The sequence below is a fragment of the Dasypus novemcinctus genome, chromosome 21 (genome assembly GCF_030445035.2).
Source record: "Dasypus novemcinctus isolate mDasNov1 chromosome 21, mDasNov1.1.hap2, whole genome shotgun sequence".
Lineage (NCBI taxonomy): Eukaryota > Metazoa > Chordata > Mammalia > Cingulata > Dasypodidae > Dasypus > Dasypus novemcinctus.
The window spans coordinates 6,704,109-6,719,061 of NC_080693.1; the positions used below are offsets into that span (position 1 = coordinate 6,704,109).

The 14,953-nt window shown below is 35.2% G+C and overlaps 1 protein-coding gene and 1 long non-coding RNA gene across 2 annotated transcripts in view; both read left to right on the top strand.

Moving 5' to 3' along the window:
- LOC131274934 (uncharacterized) overlaps nt 1-14,953 on the top strand; it is a 681,981-nt gene that overhangs the window by 418,111 nt on the left and 248,917 nt on the right. The gene's annotated exons all lie outside the window — the stretch shown is intronic.
- LOC131274897 (olfactory receptor 4C5-like) lies at nt 12,781-13,731 on the top strand. The gene has a single exon (XM_071210869.1). The coding sequence runs from the start codon at nt 12,781-12,783 to the stop codon at nt 13,729-13,731; it is 951 nt and encodes a 316-aa protein (XP_071066970.1).

A 14,953-nucleotide genomic window follows, 5' to 3' on the forward strand; every position in this document is an offset into this window, starting at 1 on the left:
TCTCCAAGCCCTGGGGTGGCAGCACTCTTCCTGAACAACATGGTGGAAGGCAAAACCCTGTGCAAGTGGCGGCAGACTCACCCTTTCCCAACACATGGGTGGGTCCACAGTCTTTACCCAACGTGTCTTCAGCCCAGCCTCATCTCCTATGGTTCTGAACTTGAAGTGATTTTTCCTGTAATCTGTCCATCTTCTGTCCCATTTTTCAGACTGGCAATAGTTCCATTTATACAATTGTGGAAAAGAATTGTAGTTACACATGTAGTTCCCAGGAGTCCAGACCATCAGACAAAATACCTTCCATGGATTCTTCCTAGATAACTGAGTTTCCAATTCTGACTTCCACAGAAATTGCTGACTGGATTCATGTTCAGTTTAACCCTCACTTGGAGCACAATTCTCTGGGGATTCACTTTCTGGAAACTCAGAATTTTCTAAATCATCAATTTCTGTGTGTGTCCTTAAGAATTCATTTCTCAGCTTATCCCTGTCTTCTTTCATTTCAATAAAATCTGCCAGAAGGAATCAGGTTGCACTTTCAATATTTTGCTTATAAATATCCCTTGCAATATCCAAGGTCATCACTTTCAAGTTCTGCCTTCCATCCCACATCAGAACACAATTTTGAAAATTTCTCAGTCACCATAAAACAAGGATCACCTTTCTTCCAGTTATCAATAATACCTTCTGGGGAAGAGGGTAAACAACAATATAAACTATAATCCATGTGGTGCAGCAGTGCTCAAAATGTGTTCACCAAATGCAATGAATGTGCCACAATGATGAAAGAGGTTGTTGATATGGGAGGAGTGGGGGAGTCGGGTTTGGGGTATGTGGGAACCTCTTATATTTTTTAATGTAACATTTTTTGTGATCTATGTATCTTTAAAAAAAGACAATTTAATAAGAATAAAAAATATAAAAAATTAAAAATCTTACTACTAACTATAGTCCATACCTTTAAAAAATTCATCATTTCCTTCTAGCTCTTTATCAGAAGTATCTTTATTATCCATATTTCTACCCACAGTCTTTTCAAAGAAAGGCAAGCTTTTATATCAATCATCTCCCATTTTTTCCAGCCTCTACTCCTTAACAAATTCCAAAATTATTTCCACATTTTTGGTATTTGTAACAGGAATACCCCACTGTTTCAGTACTAAGATCTGTCTTAGTTTCCTAGGCTGCTCATGAACATATCAATGCAATGGTTCAGTTCAAACAAAAGGAATTTCACAAGTTATAGTTTTGAGGCTTAAACAATGTCCAAATCAAGCCAGGGTTTTGGAGTCCTTGGCTTGTCACATTGCAAGGCACAGGGTGGTTTTTCCTAGACTCTCCTTACTCTTCCAGTATCAGCTCCTTTCCTCCTGCAGTTTCCTTTCTCTCATGTCTGAATTCATTCCATATACAAAAGACAAGAATGGGATTAGGACCTATCTAGATTGAGCTGGCCCACACACATACTTTCAGTGAAGCAACCTCATCAGAGTCATACATGCAATGGATTCACACTCACAGGAATGGATTAGATTTAAGAGCATGTTTTTCAAGTTCTAACCAACACAACTTCTTTTTCTACTAAGAATTGGTGAAACAATATTAGGATAGTTTATTTTACCTGATTAGCATTTTGTTTGGTGTCATTGGGACACAAGCATCTTCATCAACTTTCTAACTGCTGAGATGATTTTCTAACAATATGTGCAATGTCCTTGACTCAACTTTTATCTGTTTTGTTGAGAGTAAAGAGAATAAATGCTATCATCTGAAGTCTAAAATACCTACTAGTCTGCATCTGCACATTCCTTTGAGTGACTGAGAAGGAAAATATTTATCAGCTGGTTCTGTGGATAATCTTTCCAGCCTTGGAGACAAGTTTAGAGAGAAAAAATTATGTAAGCTTTTTAAAAAAATATTCTAATGAGATCTCCTAATTGTGGTTTCTAATGAAATTCTTATATATGGAATGTATTTAGAATGTTATACCAGCTTCTCTATGTTGCTTATGGGAAAGGTATTGAAATTAGCAGACACATGTGTATGATCTGCTTATACATGTCATTCCCAGCTATATAATTGCTATAGTATAATTGCTGTAGTATAAAATGGAGATGCTCTCTACCCCTAAATACTGAACTGTTTTTAAGATAATGACCCTCCCATATGTTTGGTAACTTCATTTGTTCATCCTAGACCGTAGTCCAAATTTATGTGATAATGAAAACCTGGGCATCTGCACTGATAGTCACGGATTTCATGTTCTGCCTGTGTCTCACAGTAGCCTGCATCCTTTTAACATCTAGTAAAATTTGATACTGGCAAACATCTCTATTCTTTTGAGTTTAATTTGCTTTCTTAGTGGCAAACTCTATTTCTGAATTCTGTGGCAAACATGAAACATATTAAATGCATTTAGAACCCATGGATTTATAACCCTAAGTAACATGTTAGTTTCAATTTACCTCTTCTGTCCCAGAGGAATTATATGAAGGTACACAAATGTGTGTGTGAGAAATTTCAGTACCTTCAAACCTTGCTAATAGAATTACATCCTTCTTATTTACTACCTACATTTTTTTTTACACAAATGTAATTCTGTGGGTAAGACTGAGGTCATAACGTATTAGAAAAAAATTAATTTTTTGTTGAGTGAATAGTGGAATTTGAGATCTTAGAAACCATTATTTACTTCATTCCTTCATTTTTTTGTCATAGCTTATCATGAGTGCAGTGAAAGTTTGTGAAACATTTGTTAGGGGATGGTACAGAAATAGATAAAGGAGTAAAATTATTAAAGTTAAATAATTATTTTGGTTTTGGGAAGCAATTAAACAATTTGAGATTTCTTCATAATATATACAATGAATTGAAGAATTTAAAACTCTGATGAGGAAATAATATGATTATAGAGAATTTGGAATAATCCAGTAAAGGAATAAATGCCAGTAAGAATTGAGAGGAAACTAGTATTCCTTCCTTGAGAAAAGAGCCACCACAATGTTTGATGACCTGGAATAGTAGACTGCATGATCCAAGACTGGGTTTTATATACCTGATAATTTAGCACAACCATCTTCAAGTCCTACTTTCCTACAAATTTACCAGTAAATTTAAACACATTTTTGCACCCAAACCTGTATTGAGTGATTGAATTAAAATTTTGAAAAATAACTTTTGAAATTCATACATATAAATTACATATACATTTCTTATTGGGTAAAGCTCTAGGGACAAATTATCTCCAAAATGCTTTTATTGCTGTTTTATTAATATTGTTAGTTAGTCAGTTTTATTAAGTGACATTTAAATTAGGTGAATATGTCAGAAGAGTTTAAATATCTGTGCCAACTATTTTCATATTGTTGGAAGAACCATTTTTTCCCTAAATGGATAGATATTTTGCAATGCCTGCACTTATTTGGATTTTTTTGAGAAGGCATGGGTGTCTGTGCGCATATGTGTTTATAATTGCATATTTGCATGGGTATTCATTTAAGAAATTGTTTCCAGCATCCCAAGGATGAGATTTTAAGGCTGGAAATAAAAACCATCATTGATTTTACATATAATATAGAAAGAAAATAAAAAATGTGTACAAAAGATCATGTTGGATTGGATAACCAATATCTTGAACTTTATGAGATTGAATATCCCCTGATATAGAAATTTTGTTAAAAATTCATAATTTTAATCCAAACTGTTTAAATAAGAGTAGACTTATTATCATGAATGGTGCCAAGTACCTGAAATATATGGGATTGCAAAAATGAGAGAAAGTCATTCAAGCAGGACTCACTCCAGAATTAATGCTGATATATTTCAACATTAGAGAGAGTATCATTTTTATTAATCTGGCCAAATCCAAGAATAAATCATTTTATCTTCCCTTAGTTAAGGATGTATATTAAGTTCTTCCAGGTACAGCCACAGAGGATCCATGTTCAATTCCCAGGCAGAAGATATTTGCAAAGCCTTTTTCTATCAAAAACAGTCTACACAGCACCACAACATCCAAAATAGCTTATTTTGGATGAATTTGTACCTTTACTGATAGGAACAAAAGCTGCAGAAAGTTGATGATATCTGAAAGCCAGAGATTCTACACTTCAAAATTTGAATAGGAGAAAAAAACCTGCAAACCAGTTTCAGTACAATGAAATGGAAATTATTTGAGATGTTGACACTTACATTGCAATTCTAAATGAAAGAGCCCAGATTAAAGAAGACTGTCCAGGTCCAGGGCAGAAGTCCTGCTGATCTTAGTGACTTCACTTCTATTAATATCTTCAAATGAAGTGAATTAGTACAAACTACTCCATTACAATAACAACATATTATGTTAAGTATGTTTTGCATACAGATTAATAATCAATAGTTTAACAAAGAATTCATTCCAAGTGAGAAACTAGTTTTCCCAACGGTGATTAACCCATTTGATGGTCACCAAATTTCCATGAGCTCTCACCATAATTTTATCTCCTTTGTATTTAAATGAGACCATGTGAAGAGATTTTGGTAGTGATGTATTCTGCACTCAGAAAAAAATATTTAGGAGCCAGTATTCTTGATTCCAGCATTCATTTTTTCCCTGCTGCAGCAAATCTGAAAGACATGCATTAAGCTGGCAGGAATACGCAGAGGGAATTTTTGAGTAACTACACAGAGAACAAATTCCCTAGAGATTCTTACAACCCTTACTGGATTTAGCTTAAGCTGGGAATAAAATTGAGTAGGTGAAGACGTTCAGATTTCAGGATTCATGTGTTATCACTGCAAAATGCAGCTTAATCTGCTTAATTCATTGACTAAGTTTATCTCTACAAAGACTGATAGATAATAATAGGAGTACAGATTAGCATAAACTTTTGAAGTTTTCCTGATTCTGTAACAGTGTAGAATGGATGAACAGCAAGCCCTCAGAACCACACCTAATTAGAGCTTCTCACTGCTTCAGTATAACACACTACAGTAACCGAAATAGTTAAAGTATAAGTTTGTACCTCAGCTTTTTACCCCTTAACCAAAGATGTAAGATAATGCTTAAGAAAATTATGCAATCATATTCTAGGAAGTATCAAAAACAATTATGAACTCCACTGTGAATTCAGTATTCTTGTTACGAGAACTAGAATAGCTGTTCTAGACAGTCCCCTCTTCTATACGTCCATCTTAGAATAAGTTCCAATTTTATACCAAAGTCCTGCATTTGTTATCCCACAAATTCTCCTCTCATCTCAGATGACTATGTATCCTACTTTTTAGGAACATAGGGCCATCATAGAATCATTATTTCAGTCTCAAGCCTCCTCATCAATAATCATATCCAAAAACCATATCACCTTCATGCCTTCCTGCCCAATGAGAAAAATATATTCAGGGGCTCCAACTGAAATTTTTTTAGGTACTTCTTAAATCCTCAGAAACTCTGCTTCTAACTCCCATAACCAGAGCACCCTCAAAATATTTATGGGTCCTGCTAAGGTTTAATGAGAGTTTTTGCTCTAAAATTAAAACAATGGAGAGGATTACAAAATCCTGTTTTCTTCTTATTTGTATGACAATGAAAATTAGATATGTTAGAATTTTTAAAGTTGTTAGAGTTGTTTGGAGCCATTGCTAGAAATTCTCACTAGAAGTTGGTCTTATGAGAGTGTCTTTCCTGACATTCTCTTATATAGACAGAACTCCAACCAAACAACATGGCTAACAAAAGCCATGCCCTACATAATTGTGTTTCAATGGATCCTCAAGGACATTTTTTGCTCAAAAAAGTTTTCTAATGGTGGATCTTTCTGTGGGTATGGAGGGTGCACATCCTATCCATCATCATCTCCTTGTGTACAGGAGCAACTTGAACCTAAAGTACCAAGTGAAGTATACCAACTCAAATGATCCTTGGCAAGATTGCAACGAAGGCCACATTGGAGGCTGAGGGAGAGGGAATGGAAGCGGAGTCCTCTTTCCTACAGAGTTATCTTCTTTATCCTCTAGGTATATTTTACAGGGAGGGGCTGGCTGAGCATGATTTTTCAATGACTTTTTCATATAAACATAAACCATCACTATGTGTGAACTTCCATCTGAGAAGAAAGGCTAATCTATTCCTCCATATCTTTTATGATAAACTAACTTTTAGCCACTCATGCAAAAGGAAATGTTTATATCCATGCATTTTAAATCATTCAACTGAGAGTAAGAATCATGGGAATCCAGTCCCTAAGTTTTCAAAATCATTAATTAAAAGGTTGCTGTTATCAGGATATTTAGGTTGTGTTTATTTTGTTTTAATAGTGAATCATATATTGAATTAGCCTATATATTGTGATAAAAATTATACCTCATGTAGTTATCTTTTCTGGTGACCTTCATTCCTTCTATAAATCCATATTTCCATCTAGAATCACTTTTCCTTTCCCTTAAAGCCTCCTTTTCTATATTATTCTGTGAGTGTGCTGGCAATGAATTTTGTTAGTTTTGTATGAATGAAAACATCCTTACTTTCTCTTTTTAAAGATATCCTTGCTGTATGCTTGACAATTTTTTCTTTCACAAATTTTACTTTCGTATGAAGTCCACTGGCTCTTTGCTTGCATTGGTTCTGATGTGTAGAATGAAGTCATTCTTATCTTCTTTCCTTGTACAACTATTTATTTTGCAACCATGTACTCTTCAGAAGAGGAAACTGAGACACAGAGTAGTTGAGATACTTGCCTAAGATGACACGGATTGGCCAGAAGTCAAAAATTTTTTACCAACAATGTCACAGCAATAAGTATGTCAGCCATGAAAACATTTCCCTCAATTTAATTTGGAAAATATATTCTAAGCATTTTCTATGCAAGCTACACTAGCTTGATTTTTCATATGCATCTTTTGTATCTCTCCTAATAATATTTTATTTAAGTCTCTTTAACAGGTCCTGATAAGTTAATTGTCATTCAGAAAGTCATATGATTAAAAAGTGGAAGAATTGAGAATCATATCCAATTTCATTCTTTTCAAGTATAATTAATCTAGCATTTTAGTGTATCCCATTCATGTAGAGGATGTCCCTGTTCAGAAGTTGAGACTTCTGCTTAAACTTCCTTTCCATCCTGCAGTCAAAGAGAAACTACAAAATCAAAGATGCCTAGGTCATGCTTAGGCAGGTTTCCAGCAGAAGTGTCAGTTAGGAGATATTTGCTTCTCCCCATCCTCTTCCCTCTTCAGCTGCTGAACATTGGATATGTCCGAGGAGTAAACCCTGCCTTCCCTGATGATAGAAAGTTTCTAAACAATCCAGACCTGGTCTGCATCAACACTTCCTCACCCATCCAGGGTGGACACATCACAGCACCAGTTTTTGATGAAATGCAAAAACATTATGATCAGAGCTCAGGATTAGGAATCAAATCACACTGGACTCTAATCTGAGCACTACTAATTCTTAGTTTTGCCCGTGGCCACATTTGCTTTGATATAAAGTAGAAATAATAAGAACTTCATCATGGGGATATTAGAATCAGAACAGATACCACAGTTTAAAAACTGGCTGATATATAAAAGTGCTCATTACATAGTAGTTTTAATGATAGTTAATTTCCTTTATCCCTTACAATTTTTTCCAGGAATCTTAACTTCACTGTTACGTATTTTATAGGGCAGATCAAAGACTCCTAGAAAGATTTCAGAATTATAATTACTTGTGAGTAATTACTGAATACTTCTAAACTTGGCCTTTGTTTTTCTCCTAATTTCAGCATTTTCCCACAATCCTACCATCCACAAGAGAAATGCAGACAAGCTACACATACGAGCTGAGAACATTTTTGCCAGGACCAAGGCACTGTTACACCATGACCTCTCTGTTATGTGCAGAAGAGGACAACAGACAACAAAGGGATGATTCTTTGTCAGACACCACTCGACACGTTGCCTGTATGATCTCCTGTAAACCCACAACAGTCCTATGATGTAGTTTCCTTCTCACCCCCCTTTTGGCAATTGTGAAAAATGAAGCATAAAGAAACTATGAACCTTGCCCAAGGTCAGATAGTCTTTTTTTTTATTTTAAAGATTTATTTATTTATTTAATTTCCCCCCCCTCCCCTGGTTGTCTGTTCTTGGTGTCTATTTGCTGCTTCTTGTTTCTTTTGTCTGCTTTTGTTTCTTTGTCCGCTTCTGTTGTCGTCAGCGGCACAGGAAGTGTGGGCGGCGCCATTCCTGGGCAGGCTGCTCTTTCTTTTCATGCTGGGCGGCTTTCCTCACGGGCGCACTCCTTGCGCGTGGGGGCTCCCCCACGCGGGGGACACCCTTGCGTGGCACGGCACTCCTTGCGCACATCAGCACTGCGCATGGCCAGCTCCACACGGGTCAAGGAGGCCCGGGGTTTGAACCGCGGACCTCCCATATGGTAGACGGACGCCCTAACCACTGGGCCAAAGTCCGTTTCCCGAGATAGTCTTAAGTAGAAGCCCCAGCCCCGGAGGTGCAGTTTTGTGGACTCTGAAGAATTTCCTCTTTATGCATGCGAGAATGTTAATATTAGGGAGCATGTTCTCTAGCCTGCATGTGTCTATCCTCAGGGCATCGACAGTAGAATAGCAGTTTTTAATGGCCTAGGCATTTTCACATTTTATTTTTTTTAATCCTCCCTATGACTCTGAGAGACAAGCAATAAGATTGTTTTATATATTCTAATAATCTCTTGCATCCATTCTCCTATGACTAAATTAAGTTATGCCTTATTTTCCAGATTCTAGGCTGACTTCCAGACTGCAGGCATAAGATGCTTCTAGTCTAGCACTGCAGGCTCTATGCCCAGCACCCTTGATCACAGATGCCACAGCCACAAGAGAGAAGAGGAGAAAACTTGTTTGGCTGCCAACTTGGATGCAGCTAATTCTAACCATCTGGGAATAGAAAGTTCAGAGCATCCCTTCTTCAGCTTGAGCAATATTCTTTAAATATTTGCCTTTAATCATTCATGAAAATATTCATGAGGACAGAGTCTGGGGATCACTGAGCCTGCAATATCACCTAAACACAATGAACCACAGATTATAAATGCTCTTTGTTTCTAAATTGCTATCCCATTATCCATCCAGATTCTGAGTGAAAACAGGAGTTATCACCAGTCTATCACAGGCTTTCTATAAAGTAAAGACTGAAAAACGCAGACCTCGGAGACCTGCTACTCCAGGAAAACTGTCATTTGTTGCTGAGTTCATGGTACTTGCAATTCCCAATTATTCTGCATTAACACTTTGCTATTTTCAGGTCTTTAAATCGTGTTATAGCCAAGATCAAGAGATTTTGTTTATATACGTTATCTGGTCACCAAGAAAATAATACTGACAGATGTGCAGCAAGGAAGTTTGGGAAAAGATGTCTTTCAATGGTTTGGTTTCTCCCCATCCATTTTTTGAAGCCTAAAGTTTGGGAAGTTCTGAATCAAGAACTTCTTATCTGAGCTGGGAGGCTGATGGCCCACATTCACTGGTTGATGTGAACCTATAGAACAAAGATAAACACACCCCACAAACTAAGATTTACTTAGGAAGCCCCCTAAAGATTCATTTTGAAGTCACTAATGAAGTACAGAAACACTACACTCAAGGTAAAAATGGCTGAACTTGCAAAGCAATAGGTAGTGATGGGTCAGAATCTGTTTTCTACAAATATGGGATAAACTTGTAATTTCTTCCCCAAATGCATTCAGAGAGATAGGCATAATCGGTGACTTCTAATTAGTATTTTTCTCTCTAGGTGAGTCTAGAGTTCAATTTCAGGTAATTTATATTTAAACATCTATTTCTTCTGTCACAGTGGGTTTTTTTAAAAAATAAATAATGACAAGCATACCCATTCTACTTAGAATAGCATTCACTTGAAGTATTATGGACCCAGACATGAGATAAGTAAATAAAACTTCCTTTTGTTAAATTAGCTTGCTGAATATAAAGGGAAAATATTCTCACAGAAAAATCATGTCATAAAATTTATGAAAGGAAACAATAATCTTCCTTAATCCCATAATCAGATAAGCCTATTGGTATTTAGTGTATGTTCTTTAGATCTGTTCTAAATATGTATGTCTTTTTAGACTTAGTATCATTATATATGTCATTATATATTTACCTTTTCCACTCAGTATGATATTAAAATCTCTTTCCATGTCATTAATCTTCTTGCAAATCACTTTAATGTCCACCTAATACTTCATAACCATACACGACAATGCATTTAAATGTACACCTTTATGTAGACATTTGGGTTGTCTTACTTTTCCTGTTACTTAAAAAAATGTGAAATGCAACCTGTATGTGAAGTTTTGGCCATATATTTTTCTAGTATAGATTCTAAAAATAAGGAATACTGAAACTTTTATATCAGTACATACTCAACAGTATTGGATAACATAGGACTCATTAATGTTTGCTAATTTGCCAATTAAATATTCATTATTTTAAAATTGCATATATTGATGACATATGAAGTGAAGGCAGTTTTAGATGTCTAATTTTTTCGTGAGGATTACCTTTTCATTAATTTTACTGTATCTTCGTAAAGACCTTTCATTGTTTTTCAAAGAAATTTGTGTTATAATAATGGCTGTATGTGACACTTGTTGCAACTATTTTTCCAGTGTGTTTCATGACTACATGTAGTTGAATCTATCACTTTTTTTCTTTTATGCCACTTTATTTTGTATAACTCCAGGGGTATTCTACCCCATTGAGAGATTAAATTCATATCTATTTCTACATTTTTTTTTAATACTAATTTATGGTTTAAATTTTAAGGCACTCGATTCTCCTTTTTATTTTATTTGAATTTTCAGAGTGGCATGAGTAGAAGACTTACTTTGTTTTGAAAAATATATATCAGTTATTTAAAAAGTTTTATTTCCTCCACTAAACTATACCTAATATTCTTTTAAATACTTTAAAAATTAGGATTTTTTTTCCTTTTTTTTGTCTTTATTTATTTTTTTAAATATTACATTTAAAAAAATGAGGTCCTCATATACCTCCCACCACCCTCACCTCACTCCTCCCATAACAACAACCTCCTCCATCATCATGGGACATTCATTGCACTTGATTAATACATCTCTGAGCACTGCTGCACTACGTGGTCAGTGGTCTACATTATAATTTAAAATCAGGATCTTTTGGGGATTGGTTCATACTTCCTTCTCATTGATCTTTTCTGTGTTCATTAGTTTTATTAGTATTTTATAAGCTGATGTTCTTTTGAAATTATTTGTCAACTAATATTTTGTCTGTTTTACTGATTTCTGTTTCAAATGTTTTCTTAATATAATTGACTGTTTTTCTAGTTTCTTGGTGACTACTTTGTTCACTTATTTTCTCTCATTTAATTTGTTTGCTCAATTCATGTTATGCAAGCTAGTATTTCAGGGATAAAAGTATTGATACATGATTTCTCCTTTTTGTTCTTTTACCAGTAATTTGGAAGTATTAGTAATTTAGCTTAGGTTAAAAATTTTTACTTAGGTTAAAATATACTTCAATTTCTCTGTTCTTTGTTTTTTTCCCTTTATTACATATATATAAGAAAGTTAGGCTCAATAAGACTAAGTCCCATACACAGCATCACATGGCTACTGGTAGTCTTTGAATACAGAATACAAAAATGTCTAGTGTCTATTCTAATGAATACACATATCTAATAAATCCTGGTGCCTTTGTTTTCTTTTCTAAGACTTGCCTGTTTGCATTTTAAAATAGATCCAGAGAATGTTTCATAAATTCCTTAAATTGACTTTTTTTTTGCAAAATTTCTGAAATCAACATATGACAGAAGTTTCCCAAATAGTGAATTCCAGATTATCAAATACCTTTGTATTGCATCATGCTGCCTGTTTTATCTCTTCCTGATAGCTTTCTTCCAGAGGAAGTCAATAAAGAATTTATGTTTGTCTTATTCAATAGTGAGTCCATGTCGCTTGAAGTAACAAATCTATCAGGATGTATCCTATTGTAGCTTCATATATTCATTCAGTTCAGCTGATTCGGAAATACGACTAAACATTCCTAATTTCAAATTAAACTCACCCTGATGTTTTATAGGCACCCTGAAACAAATTATAAATATCAACTAAAACAAGTTTGGCAACTTAGCCTTAGCAGCATGAGTGATGATAGAAGAGACACATGAGAACAGACTTGTGAATTTTAGTCTCTAATACTTACAGATTCATTTTTCAGTCTTTTTAAATTTATTAGACAAGATGTAGGTTTACAGAACAATCATGCATAAAATACAGGATATTTTATGGTATATAAGTATACTATCCAAATATTAACCATTGCATTGGTGTGGGACAGTTGTTACAATAGACGATAGCGGATTTTTATAATTGTATTATGAACTATAGTCCACGGTTTAACTTAGTGTTCATTGTATAGTCTATTTATTTTGTTTATTTTTATTCTATAAGACATGTCCTTTTTTTATTGCTGTTTTCCATGGGAGAACATACTATGGCAATGACTGGATGACTCTTCAGTCATATATTATTTCAGGAAAGGTGCCTGGAATGTCATCAGTCATAAAGCTGTATGTATGTGCATGTGTATGTAGAATTGACCTATGTAATCAATATATGATTCAAAATTTACCCAACATTAAGTTTATGATTTATCTGCTCCGCATTTCCAACAATCATACAGAAAACATTTTATCTGACAGATATATTATTCTCTTGATCAAAATTTTTCTAATGCCAGTGCAATCCCTGTGCCATTTGCAGATAAATCAGTTATCCAAATGCAAACCTTGATTCATGGAGCAGTGAACAATGTGACAGAATTCATCCTGCTGGGTCTGACACAGAACCCAGACATGCAGAAACTCTTGTTTGTTGTGTTTACACTCATCTACTTTCTCACCCTTGTGGGCAACCTACTCATTGTAGTTACCATCGCCACCAGCCCAGCACTCAGCACCCCCATGTATTTCTTTCTGTCATTTTTATCCTTCGTAGATTTTACCTGTTCTTCTATCACAGCCCCCAAAATGATATTTGATTTACTCGCTGAAAAGAAAACTATCTCCTTCAATGGGTGCATGACTCAGCTCTTTTTGGAGCATTTAATCGGTGGAGCTGAGCTCATTCTCCTCACAGTGATGGCCTATGACCGCTACCTGGCTATCTGCAGGCCCCTGCACTACATGATCAAAATGAACTGGCAGACGTGTGGTCTCTTGGTGGCAGTGTCCTGGGCTGGGGGATTTCTTCATGCCCTGATTCAAATCCTTTTTATGCTGTGGTTATCTTTCTGTGGTCCCAATGTCATTGACCATTTCTTCTGTGATTTTTACCCTGTGCTGAAACTCTCCTGCACTGATACTCACATCCTAGGACTCTTTGTGGCTGCCAACACTGGCTTCATGTGTGCGCTCATTTTTTCTATTCTTATTACCTCCTATGTCCTCATCCTTTGCACCCTCAGAACTCAGAGCTCTGAAGGGCGGCGGAAGGCTCTCTCCACCTGTGCCTCACATATTACCGTGGTCATCTTACTCTTTGTGCCCTGTATGTTTATATACCTTCGGCCCACGGGCACCTTTCCCATTGATAAAGCAGTGGCTGTATTTTATACGATGATAACACCCATGTTAAACCCCTTAATCTACACACTCAGAAATGCAGAGGTGAAAAGTGCAATGAGGAAGCTCTGGAGCCAAAGAGTGAGCTTTTTGTTCTTTTACAAGTAATTTGGAAGTGTGTAAATAGATAAGATAAAATAAAGTCAATTCCTATTTTAAGAGCAATTGGGTCTAAAGGAAAATAAATGGCCTTGTCTTCAGAATATGAGGGTTAAATACTTATTATCTCCTTGTTATCTGAAATCTTTAATGGTTCCTCTTTCATAATTTGTGACTCTAGTCCAATCCAATTAGAAAATTCATTACACATACAAATTAACAATCAGTGGAATTCGGTTAATTTAAATGAAATTTCTGCATTGTTCAGAAAATATATGGCATTATATATTCTATACAAAAATTATCTGTAAATCTTCAGGTGAAGATTATGTAACTAATAGACCAAGCACTTTAAATATAAAAAAAAAAAACAGTTTTATAGTTAGAATTTTGTTAAAAGTGCATTGTGTTAACCTTAACTTCTGCCATCAGTGTAGACAATTTTTGTGTGTGTGGGAAATAAGGAACACCCAGTAATTAATGGGTTTGGAGGAAAAAGAGAAAAGCATAAAGGCAGGAATCATCCCATAATTAATGCTGTTGTTTTGTACAAGCCACAAAGCACCAATCACATAGTAACCCAGGTTCTGCTCAGATAAATTATTTTCTCTGACTAAAGCCAAGAAGAGATATTAAATTATTTGAGGTGCGGCCATCAAGCAACTTTGCACATGACATTTCCAGATAAAATACGTATGAGGAGCAATTTTTCTGCCAAAGGAATCCCTAAAAACTTCACCTTCAAAATAGCTTTTATTCAATAGATTACAGCCTTAGCTAATAGGGTTAAAAATAGAGAGTTTATGATATATGAGTAATCAAGGCAGAAAGTCTGCACATTCAAATTTGAATAGAGAATTGCAGACTAACTGCTTACCAATGAAATAAGTAGTCATTTGAGATGTGGCCACGTACAGGACAATTCTAAGAGAATGAATCTGGATAAAAGAAGAGGTTCCAGATTGCCCAGGCAGATATCTTGCCTAAATTTGATATAACATTCTGTGTTTGTTAGGATGGAATTAACCCAAATTACTTCTCAGCCATTTCTATATCTCTTGTTTTATATGTATTATATGTATACTAATATGCTGCAGTTAGAAAACAATTCTGAATTGGAGGACAGGTTTTTCTCAATTGTGAGCAAAACATTTGTTCATTATCAAATATACATATACTTCAACCCCTTATCCATGTTTTCAGACCCATTTTGTCTAAGAAGGGCCATGTG

What these genes read in the sequence shown, in the direction of transcription:
- LOC131274897 (XM_071210869.1), top strand. Translation starts at nt 12,781, where the DNA reads ATGCAAACCTTGATTCATGGAGCAGTGAACAATGTGACAGAATTCATC.